The sequence below is a fragment of the Camelus bactrianus genome, chromosome 12, assembly GCF_048773025.1.
Source record: "Camelus bactrianus isolate YW-2024 breed Bactrian camel chromosome 12, ASM4877302v1, whole genome shotgun sequence".
In the NCBI taxonomy this organism is placed as follows: Eukaryota; Metazoa; Chordata; class Mammalia; order Artiodactyla; family Camelidae; genus Camelus; species Camelus bactrianus.
The window spans coordinates 62,024,974-62,042,427 of NC_133550.1; the positions used below are offsets into that span (position 1 = coordinate 62,024,974).

A 17,454-nucleotide genomic window follows, 5' to 3' on the forward strand; every position below is an offset into this window, starting at 1 on the left:
GGTTGGGGTTACGTGGGATGGACCAGAGAAAGGATGGTGTGAGGATTGTGCCATGAGGGGCCCAGAAGATTTGAGCTTGTGCACACGGGCTCCAGAGGGCATGGGCAGAGACCCTGAGCCCTGATGGTATGTGGCAAGTTCCAGGGACTCTTTTACTGGTGTTGTTCACAGGTGCCTCCTTTGTTGAAAAATGGTGCTAAAATGCACTGCAGGCGTTGAGTGTGAACTAGGAGGAGGTGAAGCGAGCAGCAGTTGCTTGTGGGGTGAGCCCTAGGATTAGCTCTTTCCCGGTGCAGAAAGCTGAGGGCTTGAGTTACTGGATTTGTTACTCCACCCAGCACCCTCTCCTGTGGCAGACTATCCCCTAATTCCTCCCTACTGACCTGTTCCTGCCTTTATTTTCTCAGCTGTATGGGGCCCAGCCCTGGGCCAGGTGCCATGGTCAGGAGAGGCGCATTTCAGAGTCCAGTTGGGGAACCACCCCAAGCCCTTCGAGCTGCTCTTTGGAGGCACTGAATCTGGGAAGATATTTGCAGGGAAGGGCCAGGACCTGTTCCCCTAAACTGGCAGGTTCTAGCTCTTCATCCCATCCCAACAAAGGTAAAAGGGACAAGTAAGTGTAATTCCCACAGAGGGGGTTTGCTGCACTGATGGTGGACAAGCTTAGTGGTGAAGTGGTAACTTTTTCTACCTTCTGCTCAAATGGCACTGAGAGGCCCAGGAAGAGCCTTCTGCTTCATAATGGGACATCAGTGATGGCTAATAAAGCCACCTCACTTCTTTCTCTTGTCAACCCTTGAGCCCAGAGTCACGGGAATAGGGCCTGCCTCAGATCCCATCTCAGCTGGGTTTTAGCTGAGAGGCTTTGCTCTCTAAAGTTTAGGAATAAGTCTTTGGGGCATTGTTCTGGCTAAGAATTTATTCTCTTTTCCCCAAGAACAGAGTCCCTGTACAACGGCCAGATAAAACCACACACTCCGTTAATCCTGGGCATAATTTATTTTTTGCATAGGCATAAATTAGAATCTGGAGATTTAAAAAATTAACCAACAGTGCAGCATTTGTGACAGGAGAGCGCAAAACCTGGTTGTCTGGGGGCAGAGGCCAGTGCTGGAGGACCACAGGGTGGCTGGGGAGCCTTGCCTTCATTCCAGCTCCATCCTCCAGGAAGCCATTCAGGGCGCCCACCTGCACAGCAGCCTTTCCTGCCCCCTCCCCACAGGCCAGAATGACCCAGAGTTGGAACCAGTGTCCCAAGCCCCTCTTGGCAGCCAGGTTACAAGGAACTGAAATCACCCACTGCCCCACAGAACGGGGCTAGGAATCAAGCCCTTAGCTTTTCAGTTAAAAAAACAGACCTTGAAAAATATATACATAATACATCAGGGACTGCTGGGTCCAAAAGCCCACGTCAGCCCCCACCTTCTTCACCCAGCCCCCCACCCCTGACTGCCTACCCCCCATAGAAAATGAGTCTGAAAGGAAACAGAATTGAGCAAGAGCTGAGAAAGCCCCAACAGGGTGGCTGAGGGTTAGGGGCCTCTTACATCAGGGGCCTGATGAGGGTTAGGGTAGAGCCAACAATGCAGAGTCCAGGGAGTCCCCTGCTCCCTACACTTTTAGCTGACCCCAGATGGCCATGGCCTCAAAGAATGAGGGCTCCCCGCACCCTGGGGGACTGTGGCAAGCTTGCTCTGGGACACTGGCAGGCCCTAGCAGAAATGGGGAGCAGAGTGCCCCAGTCCGAGCATCAGAGAGAAAGCAAGTACTGTCCCAGCAGAAGGGAATCCTATAGGGCTGGCTCCAGCCTCAGCCACACAGGCAGCAGCCCTCAGAAGCTCACAGGAGCCAGACCTTCTAGGGTACAAGAAGCCCCATGGCTCACCTTGACCCAGGACAAATACAGTGTATAGAAGCCCTTCAGGAAACCCATGGACCAAGCTCCCCTAGGTTGCTGGCACTAGCTTTTTGGGGGAGCCCAGCTGCCCTCTCCCAGGAGCTTCCTGCCAGGGTACCAGTCCCAACCTGCACCCTGAGCACCCTCCTCCCAGAGGGCCTCACTTCCCTGCCTAGGGAGGGGGCGCAGCTCAGCTGCCCCAGGCCACAGCCTGGTACCGACGGCTTTGGCACCTGCTTCATTTACAACAGCAGCTCTCTGGATGCTGACCCTCCCCTCGGGCAAGGGGCAAGCAGGTCTCACCCATCTCTGCTGGAACACGTGCACTCATTGTCTCTCCCTGCCTCCATTCCCCATGACTTGCTACATATATACACCCTCCCAGGAGTAGTGGCCGGTGCCTGGCACGCAGAGAGCAAAGAACGAAGAGAGACACCGAAGCCTGCTGTCCCCACTGAGCTGCCCGCCAGTCAAGAAAAGCCTGCGTGTTCTTTCTTATCTCCGCTGGGCCAAGGGCTCTTCTTTCTTGCTCCTGGAAGTCAGTGTGCTTCAAGCGTGTGGGGGAAGTGGCAGGGGTGCTGCTCACCTACCCCCAGAGAAGGGGGCACGTGCTGAGAGGCGCTGGCCTCCCAGCTGGCCGGCAGCTCAGAGAAGGCTTAGTGGGCGGGTTCCCCGTGCACCCTGAAGCGGTAGATGCAGGTGTACTCGGGGTGGCCCCAGTTAGTCAGGATCCGCAGCTCCACCACCTGGTACGTGGCCATTTGAGGGTCCTGGGTAGAGAAGGCAGGGGTAAGAGTCCTCAGGCCTCACTGACAGACAGCAGACCAGAGGGAAGACAGCCGCACCTAGGCCAGACACACCTCCCGCCCAGGCCGCTGCAGAGAACCGGGCTTCAGACCCTGGAGCAGTTTTCAGCTGGTGGGCCGAGGGGCCCCAGAGGCTTCAAGGGCCACCAACCCATGGAAGGCTGCACTCAAGGTCAGCTCATGGCCACATGAAGATGGCCTTGTAGCTGAGCACCAGCATGATTCATCCCAAACTGGGCTAAATTCACAGGAGCTCATTATTCACAATGAACAGAACTACCTTCATGGAGGGTTTGATAATGTTGATGCTGAAGAAGAATTCCTTTACTCTGAATTAAGCAGAATTATTTTCTCAAGTTCCTACCAGGCCTCTGTCTCCTCTGCTCATTTTCAGCTGAGGGCTGAAATTCCTTGGCCTGGTTGCCAGGCCTGCCTCTCTTCCTGCCTCTGTCCCTTTTCCACCTTACCCAGTTCTTCACACTAGGACTTGCCTGGGTGGCGCTCAGGCCACCTGCCACAGACTCACCTGAGCTGGAGACTGGGAATCTGTGTTTCTAACAAAGGCCTAGAAGACTGATGCCCACTCAGGTTGAGGCAAGAGGCCCCTCTCAGTGCCCCAGCCACACTGTGCTGCCTGAGGCCCAGCAGGGCATGCTCCTCAGACACCTGCCCTTTCCAGGCAGCCTTCCCCAACACCCCCATCTGGAAGGGGCCCCTCCCCTGCACTGATGTCTACTTGGGGCACCTCTCCCTCGCCACTTGGACAGCTATCTGTTCTTTACCTTGAGCTGTGGGAAAGCAGGGCTTCTCAGAACCCCCAGTGCCCGGCCTAGGGTAAGTACTCAAAACGTTTGCTGAGTGGATGGGAAAATAAATATGCCCCCTCTGCTAGCAAAATGGAATCCCATACCTGAAAATAAAATGTCTGAATGGGTTCCCCATCCTGGTCATAGGTGAACTGGCCAAGGAGCATCCCCTCCTGCTGCAGGTCTTCATCAAACCCCTGAAAAGAGAGTGAAGAAGGGAGGGAAGATCCTGCTCTTATACGTGGGCCTTGGCCACCAGGGAGGAAGACCCTACCTCCCGATTCCCCCCTGGCCCCCTCCTAGCCGGCAGGGCAGGCACCAGCCTCTGCGGGGACTGCAGGGGCCTGAGCTCTGGACATGGGGCTGTCCTGTGGTCTGTGACAAGTCACTTAATGCCTTAGGCCTCGGTTTCTTCCTCTGCAGCCTGAGGAAATGCCATTTCCCACCTTGGCGCCATCTCTTCCGTATCTGCTCCCTTCCTCCCAGCCAAAGAATGACCCTAACTTTATCCTCAACAGAGACTCCCTGGGTCCTCCTGCAGCCCCTCTGGCCCCCCAGGTGGGATACTCACAAAGACAGCGAAGTCTTTGGGGGCACTGGAGATGGTGCTGTTGGGCGACAAGGACTTGGGTACATGCTCTAAGGTGACAGCAGTGGGGCGGATGCGGGCAGAAAGGCGAACCACAGCAAAGCCCTGGGGACCCTGGAAGGCCCAGCAGTTGCCTGGGTGCACATCTGGCTGGAGAGGAAGAAAGTTGGGTCAACACACAGCAGGTCACAAAGGCAGCCAGCCCTGAGTGCAGCTCTCGCTGACCTGGGAAGGGACAGTCACCCAGGCAACTAGTGCTCAGGGCCCCACTCACACTGTTGTCCTCACTGGGTGCCTACCTGGAGAATGACTCGGGGAGACTGGGAGTGGTACCACAGGGGGATACCAAAGAGGCTGAGGAGGGCCGTCTTGGTCTCGTAGGTCTCAGAACATCGGGTACTGATAACACTGGCCCCTGAGACAGGAAAGAAAGACAGGGTGGGTGCCTGCGTTGCGAGGGAGACCCCGACAACCGCTTGGCTCGCCAGCTCAGGGAACCCGAACAGGGACTGCTATTGCCCATCTCCTCTTTGAGAGCCAGTCTTCACACCTAACCCAGACCACAGAGCAGCTGTAAGCATCAACTCCTCCCCAGCCAGGGATGGTGCTCAGGACATCCTGAATTCTTCCAAGTTTTCATCTGCCTTTGTTGTGAGTTCTGGGTTGGGTGATTTCTGCTGATCTTAAGCCCTGCCTGCCTAGCACCACGGCTGCCCTGGCAGATGCAGGGGGCCTGCCAGTGTGGGGGAAGGGAGGACAGGTGTACACACCTCCTGATTCCAGAGCATAGTCCACCATCCCGATGCGGTCCTCGCTGTAGCGCTTCAGAGCTTGGTTTACAATGTGGTGCACCTGCTAAAATACAGGCACCCAGAACAGTAGTAGTGGGACTCAGAGACTTTTCCACCCCTGTGCCCCCACTGTTAGGAGCCAGGAACCCATGGACTGAGCCCTCCTACGCCTGCACCATGCTGGTGTCCAGATAATCATGTCACTTACCTAGGCATATGCGCACCTTCCCAAACCAACCCCAAACCAATGTGTGTGTGTCGGGGGAACAGATTATCCATCGGGGGCAGTCCAGACATACAGTCCTCACCTCCTCTGTCACCCCAATCACGCCTTCCTTCTGCAGTGTCAGCCCCAGGCTGGCCACGGCCTCCCTCGCCGACTTGCCCTGCATCTCGGCCACGTGGGCGAGGACCTTGCTCTCCAGCTCCTGCAACTGAGCTTGCATCTCCTCTCGCTGAAGGAGCCCCGTACGGGTTCCCCCACCTCGGAGAAGGAACTGGCTGATCCAGGCAGGGAACTGAGACTCCACCTAGGCACCAAAAAAAGGTCTCACTCTGGGAGGCTCACAGGGACAGTGGAAGCTGCCATGGCACAGCCCTGGCCAGGGTGAGGTGGTGCTAGGCTTGGGTAGAGGGCACAGGGAACCCGCACCCTGCTGCAAGGGGAGAGCCCGCGCATGCCTGCTCAGGCCACAAGGATGCGAGTTATGAACCCTCCACGTAATCAATGAGAAAACAGGCAGAACTTCTGTCAAAGAAAGCCAGCAACTGTGCTAAGTCCAAAGTGGGGGCTTGTGGGACTAAGGCTACAGGGGCAAGAGGCTCTCTGCTGTGCAGACTCCCAGGACTGTCTCAGAGGAGGGGTGTTCAGCAGGGGACTTGGATGGTTCCAACTCACGTCGTCCCGCACAGCCTGGAGCTGCTGGGGCAGCAGGCCCACTTGGTCCTCCACCGAGCTCTGCTTCAGGGTCAGGGCTGCCAGCTCCTGCCGCAGGCCTGCCAGCTGGCTCTCCAGCCGCCCGAACTCCTTCATAGCGCTCTCCTGGAAGGACTCCTGGGTCATCCTACTCCCAAAGAGAGAAGAGTAAGCCTTGGATCTCCGGTGAGGGTAAGGCTATGCTGGGGAAACAAGAGGATCCCCTATTGGCACCTGATATAAGTGCTTGCCCACCACCCACTGGGGAGGGCAAGGCCTGCTCTTGGAAGTTCTGGCTGTAGAATGCAGCTCTGGTGCCTGTGACTTGGCTTGCCTGTCCCAAGGAGCGAATTCTTATCCCATTCCCTTTCTAAGCCCAGACCCACAATTCACTCTGCCTTAGCTCTCACACCCTCCACAAGTACAGACGTCTGGGGCGTGGGAAGACAGCCTGCACGAGGCTGTACAGAGAAGACAGTATGCCCATCAGAGAACCCGTGAATCCCAATCCTGCAGTGCCTTAGCCCCCGCCCCACCTCCACTGCATCTCAAGGACGGACTCTGAGCAGGGGGCCTGAGCTAGTTTTCAGCCACCTCCCTCTCTGCTTCAAGCACAGTCAGAACTCTGCTGTGGGGCTCTGCTCCCCAAGTCCTGTCAGGGGGTGGGGGTGGGAAGGAGCAGGCCTAGGCTAGATGGCAGTGCCTGTTACCTTTGCCACTCGGACTTCAGCTGCTGGAGTCGAGCCTCAGACTCCTATAAGCGGGAAGAAGGGACCAATACAAGAAACGTCAGGCTCACAGCAATCAGTCTCCCAGAGCAGGGACTGTTCCCTGTGGGGTCTTTGTTTAACCACATCCCCATCCCGGGCCTCCTGACTGTTCCAGCAAGCATGACACTGACCTCCTGAGTGAGGTCCTTACAGGAGTCTCACCCTGCATCTGTGGCACTTAGGCGCTCACCAGTTCACCCATTCACTCAGCAAGTTACACACAACACAACAGGCCGCTTGAAAGTAGCCCTTCCTGTCCTCAAGCACACTCCCAGGGCATCCCCGCAGAGTGTTCCAGCCCAGGTGGATTCAGTTTAAGCAGAAGTCAGGAGGCTACATGCTCTTCTCCTCATTCTGCATCTAATCAGGCCCTTCGGGACCCAGCTGTCTCTCTCAGCCCGAGAACAGACAATGAACTGATCAGGCCCCACTGTAGGCCCCAAGTGCCCACAAGCCCACCAACCTGGGAGGCCTGGACAATCTTCTTGAAGAGGTCCTCTGAGTCTTGTTGATGCTCTGCCCTCAGGGTGACCAGTTCTTCCTACCAGGCATAGGAGAGAGGCTGAGGGTTTTATGAGTTGTGCTCAGAGAACTGCTTACAACCAGTAAGTGGTGTAACTAGAATTCGAACCAGGCCTGTTTGACTGCAAACTTCAGCTCACAGCCTTTCTGCTGCAGTGCTTCTTGGAAACATGCAAGACTCCTCTTGATCTTTACCACACACCTACATGGTGTGCCACACCCACGTGGGCCTCGTGCCAGGTACCCTGCACGCTCGTGTCCTCACAACCAGGGGCGGGCAGACAGGAGAGTCTCCATTTTAAAGAGGAAACTAAGGCTTAGAGAAGGTGAGTAACTGTCAAGGGGCAGAGCTGTCTGACCCCGAATGACACACTGCTGTCTCCCTCGTGTCAGGGTGGGCAGGGCCTCGCCTCCTCCACCCCACACAGCCAGGGTGTCGCCCAGCTCCTCTCTCCCACCTGGATCCGAGCAGCGGTGTCCCTGCGGAAGTCCTCCTTCAGGGCAGCCTCTCGGCGGCTCACCAGCCCCTCCAAAAGCGCCAGGGTGTCCTCGTGGCTCAGGCCGCCGCTGCCTCCCTGGCCCCCTGCCCCTTGCCGCAGCTCCAAGCGTTCCAGCCGCAGGGCCTCCTTCTGCCAGCTGGAGGAAAACTCGGCAGCAAGATCTTCCAGGCGCCGCTCCAGAGAGTGTACCCGGGACAGAATGCGCTGCTCAGCCTGGCAGGGCGGGGAGGGAAGAGCCACAGAGGTGAGGGACTTATGACAACAGTGCTGCCTGAAGAGAATCCCAGAAATACCCAAATGAAATTATGAAAGTCTGTCAAATATCGATTAAAAGGCAGGAGTCTACTGAATGTAGAGGTTGGGCTTAAGATATGTTCATTTTTTTACTTCCCCCATTTTACAAGATAAAGTAGTCCTGAAATTGAATTGCAGTTGATATCTTTACTAATGCTCAAAAAAGGAAAAGTTAAAGATGACATGTCATTGTTTTGTAAAATACAAAGTAAATTTGGGAAAGTAAAATCCACCAAAATAAATGGTTAAAAACGTGATACCACATTGAATTCAGCGGGATGCAAGCAAAGTTCAAACACTTACAAATAGGGAACACTGAGTTTTACACTTTTTTCTGGACCCCAGGACCTGCACACACACATTCTCGTTGTGTGCTCATCACCCTCCACCAGACCACAGGCACGGCCTGGGCCTGACCCATCTTTAGCCTCTGCAGGTTGCAAAAATGGCCACTCCCCGCGTCTGTGCCCTCTGCAATGCAGCCTCGCAGAGGTGGAGTTTTTCCTTGTCTGTGAATCTGGCCTGGCTCTGAGGTTTGCTTCAACCAACAGAACATGGCAGAAGTGACAGTGTGCTGGTTCTGAATCTGGGCCTCAAGGTCTGGCCCGATTCTGCTTTCTTGAAACCCTGCCCCACCGCTGAGAACAAGCCCAGGCTAGCCTGCTGGACAGCCAAGGTGCATGGAGAAGATGGCCCGCCTAGGCAAGGCCTAGGCCAGCCCGCACCTGCTGACCCACCAGTCAGCCGCAGACACACGAAGGGGCCCAGCCAAGATCAGCTGTTCTTGCTCAGACCATAAGAGCCACCCAGAGGACCTGCAGACTCATGAGCTACTCCAATGCTGATACTTTAAAGGCACTGATTTGGGGGGGGGTGTATCTGGTGGTAACAGGTAACAGACCAGGACATTACCTGACTCATGGAAGGTGCTCAGTAAATCCCTGTGAAATTCTATTGAAAAGGAACAAAGTAGATAAGATGATTTGTCTGATTCTTTTTCCTTCTGTTTTCTGTGTTTAAGATGGCAAATAACTTTTGGACAGTTTTGAGTCATATTTAAGTGCAGACAAAACATCCCCCCGACACCTGCATCCCAAACAGTAGAAAAAGGGGTATCCTGGGAGACGAGGCAGCACCTCTCCAGCTGTGTGTAAGGAGTATGGGCAGGGACTGCGATGGTACCTACATTGTGAGGGGCAGCCTGTGACCTAAGATGCTCACCTGGAAATGTGGGGACGAGTCTCTGGACCCCCACACCTCATGCTGCCCACTGCTGCCCTTCGCGGCCCACCAGGAAACCAGGGCGGGGTGGAACGTCTGCAGCCCGTAGGGGTAGAAATGCCACGCTCCTGCAAACGGAGGATAGGATGGTTACCCAGGCCCCGGGCCACAAGCAAGGAGGTGCGCAAGGGCGAGGACCACAGCCTAATCAGCAGCGCATCTGCAAGATGCTCTACATTGTTCCCACCTCTATCACTGAACTTCCACACTTTTTACATAGTTGTAATTATTGTTCATATGTGTTCAACTTTTGATTTGATAATTTCATGTGAGTTTCACAATTTCATGAGTTGCCCCTATGCCCCCCAGGCTCAATTTTACCAATTTACAATTAAAGACCATGCTTTATTTTTTTTAAGAGTTGGTTTTATGGGTTTAGCATCTACTCAAGTTGTATTTCTTTAATTATACTAAGGTAGAACATTTTTCCAAGTGTGGATTTCCTTTCTGTTTCCTGTTACAAGAACAGTGTGTTCATATCCAGTGGAAACTGGGCACTGCCCTTAAAATAATAATGATCCTTTATAATCTTATAGCATTTTGTTCAGGAAGCATGTTCCCATGTGTTATTTCAGTTTGTTTCACCATCCCCTTGTGGGATTGGTGGAGCCAAGTTCGTGATGGTGTCACAAGGAGACGCACAGGGAAAATCTGAAAGGCACAGGGGTGGAGTGACCAGCTCAGGGAGAGCAGTAAGTGTGGGCCCGTCCAGAGGGTCTGACTCAAAGTCTGGTAGTCATGTGCTTCCTGTTGCACCTGCTGGAGGCAGACAATGTAGAGCATCTTGTAGATGACAGGCATCTTAGTGCCAAAAGGGGCTCTTACTTCTTTTTACTACTTCATTGTCTTGATCTTAAACATAGCTGAAGACTGAACTTGATGTAACAATTATTCACTCACCCAGACTACGTCCTGATTTGGAATGGAGGAAAATGACTACTAATCATAACAGTGTCAGAGTCCCTGCTTTTTACCCTAATACGCCTGTACTAGGGCATGTTCCAGCCCTGGGGGCTCCAAGGATGCTTGAGACATGTCAGGCAGTCTGGCATAGCAGCCCAAACCAAGGACAAAATCAGTGGATCGGGGCACTTCCCCTTCCACCCACCGGACATCCTGAGAATGTGGCAGCACTGGCCAGCGGAGGACACAGGAGAGGCAGACAGGATGCTGCCCAGGCTGGATCCAACCCCCCTTACCCTGCCTCCTTCCCTTTTTTGTAGGCAATCACTATCCCTCAAGGTTTCACACTTCTGCTCTGCACCAGCCTCGGCCCACACTCTGTCCTGCCCCTCTAGCTCGCCAGCCCATCTCTACAAGCTCTCACCCAACCCCTTCCTGTGACAGCGGGCAAGCTCACCATAGGTCAGGCCAGTCAGCAGCAGCAGCAGCAAAAGGAACCACAGGAACGTCTTCAGGGATGAGAAACGCCTGGACCACAGGAGGGGAGAGAGAGGAGGTGGAGGTGTCAGGAGGGCGCCAGGGCCTCTCTGTGCCTCCAGGAGGTTCTTTGAGACTTTTTCCTGAGTGCTGAACTAGCCTAGGAGGGAATGCCCTCAAGCCTCTGTCTTGCCAGGGCCAGATTAGATGCTTCAGGGCTTTACCTGAAGGGCTTGCTTGGAGTGATGGGGACAATTCTCACTCTGTGAATTTTATTGATTGTATTAAAAATAAAAACTGAGGCCTTTGAATAACCTAAAACTTTCACATATAAGAGGTCCTCTAAGCAAGCAAATATTTAAAAAAAAACCCAAAAAACCCCACGGAACTCCTTAAACAAACAATGTTTTCTTTTAGAAAAATGAGGACCCTTTTCTGGTGACATGAATCTGTCCTTGCCCCTCTTCTCAACATAGCTAGCTGCCCACTACAACCAGGATTATGGCCAGAGGGACCCTGACTTCCTGGCTGTTTTCTTTCCTCTGCCCAAGGGTCAGTCCCCAAATTCTGGTTCTGCCAGGTCAGGGACCTGGGGAGCAAACCTAAAGTATCCTCAGGCAAAACCTGTTCATGGTTTCTGTACACGATGTGCTGAACACCAGGAGTCTAGATCACCACGGCCAATTGGGAAGCTGAACGTTCTGGGAAACACACTGGCTGCCTAGAGCCTCAGGCCTGGCCAGCAGGAGGAGGGCCAGGCTCGTCTGAGACTCAGATGTGGCTGGGCTGGCATTTAGCAGGAAGTGCTCAGGAAGAAATCAGAACCTGTGTTCCAGAATACTCCCTGCAGAGCTGTCGATTCAAGGAGCAAAACCTGACTCTGAGTTCCAGCCTGTCAGGCAGGGAGGGGCTCTGCACCCACTCCACACTCACTAGTAAAAGGTGCAAGTTAACTGGGAAAAACCTTCAGAGAAACAACCACATTCCAGTTTAGATGCTTCGTCGGCCCCTTCTGTCCTGGGGCCTTCTGATTCCCTCTCAGTCTTGCTCACCTGGTTAAAACGAAGACATCAAGGAGGGAGGCAGCTGTCGTGAGGCGGTACCAAGTGGTGCCAATCCACCAGTAGAGGAGTCCGAAGAGCCGGCCTGGAAGAGGGCCCGTTGAGCCTAAGTGCCACCCTGAGCCATCGGCCCGTGTGTCCCCACCTGCAGCCCTCCCTGCCCCTACCCTGGCCCTGACTGCCAGTGCGCCTGTGTCCTGTTCTCCGATACCCAGTTCTTATAATCCCACCTGCCCACTCTGCCAATGCCCTCCATCCAGCTTCCAAATGAGGGTGCTCCCAAGGCTCCTGGCTCCCAGTGATTACTCTAGAAGGAGCTTTCCCCCACGGTCCTACAGTCCCTTTGTAATGGGCTGGATGCCTGACTGCAGAGAGATGGGAGCAAGAGGCTGCCAGAGAGAGTGGAAACACGTGCCCAGAGCAGCCAGCACCCACCTGGAGAAGTGACCACCATCCAGAAAAAAGAGGCCACCTGAGACACAGCGTTTCGGAGCCGTGAACCTGAACCCCGCTGGTCTGTCTCTGAGTAACCTGCAGGGAAGGAGAGGGAACCAGCTCAGCTTGTCCTCACTCTTAAGAGCCCTGGGACATGGAGACTGTCACTTGTCTTCCCCTTTAGACTGTGAGCTGAGACCGTGTCACTCTCCTTTGAGCCCCCAAATGATACAGGCTGGCAGCTAGCAGGTTAGTAAACGCTGGCAGAATGATGTGCCAGGCTTCTGACATTTTATTTCCCTTGAAGTCTGTGTCTGCTTCCCTCTCCTCGCCAGCAATCTTCAAACCACTGATCAGAACTGGACTAGGGGATCAAGCACCTCCTACATGTGAAATCCCACATTAAAACCCTTTCTGGGAATGAGTGAAACAAGGGAATTGGCCACAGGCTGCTCAGGCCATGTGGGGCCAGGGCAATCTCAGCCCAGTGTATTGAGGGCCACTCAGGCCTGGGCTCAGGGTACCATGGTGGCATAGCAGGGATGCCCAGCCAAATACTGGGCTCTCCCAAGCTGTCAGGGGTGCCTTTCCTGGCTTCCCATCACCTCCCCAGCAGCCCGGGAACCTGGTGGAGCATCTCCCTGAGGCTAGGGAGGGAGGGCGTCCCCTACCTACGTAGTCATCCTCGGAAGAGTAGCCCGAGGAAGACCCGAGGAAGTCCTCAGAGAGCTTGTTCTCAGGGAGCCCGTTGATTTTGCTGCTCTCAGTGCCATCTGTGCCTCGCCTCCTTCTCACCCGCAGGTCCTCACCTGCGGAGGGAAGAATGTAGGGTTCTCCTGGGGCTGAGATGCCCTGAGGAGGGTGTTCCAGAGGGACTTATGGGGACACCCTGGGGAGCAACTCTGATAAGCAGATGGACTCTGCTCTTAGCCCCTCCCGAGCTCTCTGGGTCCAAAGGAAGGTGCGGTGGGACTGGTCCCTTTAAGATGATAAAGTGGCTATTTTATCATCTTAAAGGGCCTGGGAGTTCAGACACTAGGCTGCTCTTCCAAGGGTTTCCAAAGACAGGGAGCCCCACTTCTGGCCCAGCAGTGGTTTGAAAATTTCCCCGGGGGAGACTTTTGGACCATAAATTTCCAGAGGAAGCAGAGAAAGCAAAGGCCTTGGAGAAAGGTGGTGGACACTCACTCCAGTAGGAGTCCCCATGCAGCTGGTCGTCCAGGATGGAGTTCCTAGTGAGGGAGGCGGCGAGGGCGGCGGCCCGGGGGCTGCCTATGTAGGACTCCCTGACCACAGACTCGCTGTAGTAGGAGGTGTGTGCGTCGGAGGAAGGGCCCAGCTGCGGTGCTGGGGAGAGGCGCTTCATGTTGCTGGACTTCCTCTTCAACGTCCTGTGGGATATCAGCCAGGAAGAGGGGAGGTGGGAGCAGGCAGGTGAGCCTGGCTGGGAATGGGAAAGCGGCTGCTCTGCCCTCCTCTGGTGAGTGGGTCGGCCCTGTTGCTGGGCAACTAACAACTTTCATCTGCTGACTGTCTAGTCCGCAAAGCAGGTACTTTCTCTGCTCCCACTATCTCTATATCTCACAAGCAGTTAGGTGACATCATCAGTAAGTGATGGAGCCAGGATTCAAATCCAGGTCTCTAACTTCAAAGCCAAAGTGTTCTCTCATGCTTCCTAATGGATTAGTAATTTCTACAACCCACTGAAAACCCAGGCAAATCCGACCCAGCCTCCTAGTGCTAGTCAAAGCCTCAGGGGCTGCCATCCGGGCCTCCCGGCTGCAAGCAGAGCAGGCTGAAGCGGGGGCCTGCCTAAGCTCGTGTCCCAGTGCCCCTCGGACTTGCTCCTCTCCTCAGCTGCTTCGCTGGCCCTACCGAGGCCCTATAGATGGTGTGACACATGAGTGTGGGGCTGGGAGGATAGCCAGACTGGCACACCCATCCATCCACAGCAGAAGGGGTTCCTGTGAGCCCGGCTCTCTGTTCTGGGGTTTCCGGACTGGCTTATTCTTGAAGCTGCCTCTCCCCACTTCCTGTTCTCTGAACACGAGGGCAGCAGCCTGGCTCATAGTACGGGGAGAGGACACAGCCGTGAGCCCTGGCATCCCCATAGGTGTGCATGTCCCTCGGACTGGACATGGATGTCTGACCTCTGCCCACAAAGGCTGCAAGAGGAAGAGGTTATGCAGTAAACCGCCCAAGCCACATGCTGTGTGGTCAGAGTGATCCATGGTTGGGGGCGGGGCAGCCCTACCTGAGAGGGCTGTCTTTAAACGCAGTGCTCTGGCTCCCCATCACCGAGCTCCCTCCACTGCTGCTGCTGCCGCCGTCATCGTCACCCTGGGAGTAGCGCGTGAGGCGCTGGCTTCGTCGAGACATGATGAGGTGGGATGAGGACCCTGCCCCTGAAGAAGTCTTGGGAGAGAAAGGAGGCCACATGAGGCTTGGGGCTGTTCTCAGCCCCTCCCCAGGGGAGGAGAGACAAGGCACTGGACCCCAGCAAACAGACCACCTCCTGTATGTTCAACAAAAACAGCCCGAGATGTGGGTGAGATGGGGCATCTATTAAGCATCCCAGGTACCCGGCTGCTTACATACCCATTTCTGATCCTTATGACCAAGGGAGCAAGGGAGGTGTCATTACTCCCATCGTGCAAGGGGGGAAACTGAGACACTAAGGTGATCAGTAACCTGCCCACAGCCATCCAGCCTGTAAGTGACAGAGTCAGGGTTTGAGCTCAGATCTGACAGGCAGCAGGGCCTGGGCCTTTCCACTCTACCAAAAAGTTTTCAAGTTGTTTCCGGAGTGTGTTGTTGTGTCTCCAACTAGAGTCTTTTATAGCCTCCAATATGTTCAGAACAGGCTGCAGACAGAGTTGTTACACAACAAATACTTGTTAACAAACTAACAAAACAGTCAAGTGGAGCAGCAGTATGAGTGTGGGATTACGGTCAATCTCTTCCAACCACATCAGTCACTACGTGGGTGGGAAACCAAGGCTCTGGAATTGATAACAAGGACTCAAAGGAGGCCAAGGCGAAAAGATCTGGTAAAGCGCGGCATTCTACAACTCAAGGAGGATTCATAAACTTTTCAGCTCTAGAAACCCAAATTCAAAATCTCGAAGACCAGCGTGAGCAGTGTGAACACGTTGCCTTTGCTGGCCTGTATCACAAAGTAACTGTTTCACTTCAGCTGGCTCAGGAGTCCCTAGTACTTGCAACTTGTTATCACACCTAATATTCCTGGTTGATACTTAAATGACTAGTTCTCTGGGTTGTGCGGTGGCCATATGCTCTAATACATCCCAATTCAGACTACAGAAACCAGAAGATCTGGTTAGTCCAGCTGAGGAATTCTAGAAAGTCCTCTTCTGCAAAACAAGCTGCCTCATGTCTTGGTCTTATTGGTGTCTTCACAGGTAGGAGGCCCACCTGGCATCCTGCCCTAGTTTTAGGTGATATTGATAGTAGCCACAGCAGGGTCTGGGTCTGGGTCTAGGTCTGGGTCTTTTTCTAGATTCCACTCCTTATAAGGTAATTCCACCCCCACTACTGCCCTCCCCACCTGAAAGCTCCAGAGGCCCACACAGGCTCCTCCTCTTAAGCCCTGCCCTGCTGAAGTTGAAGCTTTTGCCCCGGAGTAGGAACAAAGCAGTGTGTTTCTACAGAACTCAAGCTGCCGCTGGCAAAAATATAAATAAATATTCAGATGGAGGTGTGTGTTTGTGTGTGGAAGGGGGAAGGGGTGCTGAAAACCGCCAGCAGTCTGCCTCCACCCTCCCAGGGGTGCCTTTTAGTCTTTCCCGTACAGTCGGCTATCACAAAACTGTTTACCACTGAGTCTGGGTTTCACAAAATGCAGGTCAAGGTCCATCCTCCAAAACAAAACAAGACGTGAGCCTATAGGAGAGTCAGAATAACCCCCCCCCACCTCACACACAAATACAGTCAGTTAAGAAACCCTCAAATAAAACATCCCTCCCGACGAGTGAGCTGAACCACATCATTTTCTTAGCTCCATCTTTCCGCGCCCCCGTCACAAACTTTTACGGCAGTATCCATCCAGTCTTCAGACTTAATCTAGATCCTGGGCGTCCTCCGCAGGACGTTTTCGCACTTTATTCCCTCGTGGGACCTGTAAAAATCTCCAGGTGCTATCTCCATTCTCCCTTCATTTCCTACTGGCTGAACCTGCGGAGGTTATTTACCAACCACGCGCCTGCCCTGCCTCTCGCTCTAAGTCACACCCCCGCCCCCTATTTGTTTTGTTTGGCTGCTGCTTCTTTTTTTCAGAACTGAACAAAATGGTCCTTCCTCCTATTCCCAGAGTTCTGACAGGCGGCGGCAGGAGCAGAGAACTGCCTGCCCCTGGAAACTGCCTGACTGGCACGGAAACGCAGGCACTGCCCTGAGCCAGTTTGGGACAGCGGGGCCTTCTCTCCCCTCCTGCCGGGGAGGTTCGGCCCGGGGAAGTCCCGCCTGGAGACATCCGCCCTCCGGACTGACCAGTGGGACCGGGAGTTGCCGATGAGTCAGGGCGGCCTTTGCATAGTGCTGACCCTTCCCGATCGGCCCAGGGGCGTGCGCCGGGCGGGGCTGGAGCCCGGCCCAGCTTGGCCCGGAGACGAAGAACCAGGCCTGGGCAGTTTGGCTCTGGCCGGTGCCGCCCAACGATGACCCCGGGGTCAGGCCGGGTCCTGGACCCGAGGGGAGGCGGACGAGGCCAGCCCACCACCCTCGCCCCGCGCGTCCGCCCGCCAGAGGCCCACGGCCGGCTGTTACCTGCTGCCGCCGCTGCTCGGGGAAGGGCCGGGAACGTCGGAGGCCCGCCGCGTCGCCCAGGCGCCCCCCCCCTTACCGCGTCAGAGTCCGGGGACCAGCGCTCGGCGCGGGGGTCCGGGGCAAGCTGGGAGCGGCGACGCTGGATAAGGCGGGCAGGCGGGCGGACGGACAATACGGCCCGCGCAGAACGGCGCTGCGCGAGTGGGGCCAGGCGGCGCGCTCGTGGCCAAGTGTGTATGTGTGTGCCTGTCAGTCAACGCTGACAGGCCGCAGCCCATTGGCCAGGCCCCTCCCCGCGTCACCGCCCACTGTCGCCGCCCATTGGACCATTTGAACACAAAGGCCCCCGGCTCGCCCCGCCCGCCGCGTGGGCCCCGCAAGCGGGGCGCGGCCAGGCGAGAGTCTGCTCGTGGGAGGTGCCGGCGTGGGAGCGACACCTGGCTGCGGGAGGACTCCACTGGGGTCTGCCAGCAGGGGCTCGGCCGGGCCTGACTGCGCACTTGATTCCGGAGCTGGTGGCTCAAAACACCTGAGCCGTCTACTAGCGCTGCCTCGTGAGCCTCCCCCCACTCACGGCCTTCTGGGTTCCAGCGCTCAGCAAGCTGACTCCACAGGGCCGGG

The 17,454-nt window shown here is 55.3% G+C and overlaps 1 protein-coding gene across 5 annotated transcripts; it reads right to left on the reverse strand.

Annotated features, from left to right (window-relative positions):
- Positions 1-980: 980 nt before the first annotated feature.
- SUN2 (Sad1 and UNC84 domain containing 2) lies at positions 981-17,077 on the reverse strand. Of its 5 annotated transcripts, none has more exons than XM_074375557.1 (18): positions 16,834-17,077; positions 14,303-14,463; positions 13,237-13,439; positions 12,720-12,857; positions 12,049-12,144; positions 11,605-11,698; positions 10,533-10,603; positions 9,113-9,240; positions 7,556-7,810; positions 7,039-7,116; positions 6,516-6,559; positions 5,788-5,953; positions 5,198-5,419; positions 4,869-4,953; positions 4,398-4,513; positions 4,081-4,248; positions 3,614-3,706; positions 981-2,667 (listed from the first exon to the last, which is right to left on the reverse strand). In XM_074375557.1, exons 2-18 carry the CDS (start codon positions 14,425-14,427, stop codon positions 2,554-2,556), a joined length of 2,196 nt encoding a protein of 731 aa, XP_074231658.1. In that variant the 5' UTR covers positions 14,428-14,463; positions 16,834-17,077; the 3' UTR covers positions 981-2,553. The 5 variants fall into 5 exon arrangements, with proteins under 5 accessions (XP_074231658.1, XP_074231660.1, XP_074231656.1 ...); XM_074375559.1 differs by having other exon boundaries at positions 16,910-17,066; XM_074375555.1 differs by lacking the exon at positions 16,834-17,077 and adding an exon at positions 16,096-16,780 and having other exon boundaries at positions 4,869-4,950.
- Between the last annotated feature and the right edge of the window lie 377 nt (positions 17,078-17,454).

Bases quoted from the DNA above. Each gene is read 5' to 3' on its own strand.
- SUN2 (XM_074375554.1), bottom strand. The intron at 9,241-10,532 runs GTGAGCTTGCCC...CTCCGTTTGCAG, and splicing joins GCTGACTGGCCTGACCTATG to GAGCGTGGCATTTCTACCCC. The intron at 4,514-4,868 runs GTGTGTACACCT...TTCCTGTCTCAG, and splicing joins CTATGCTCTGGAATCAGGAG to GGGCCAGTGTTATCAGTACC.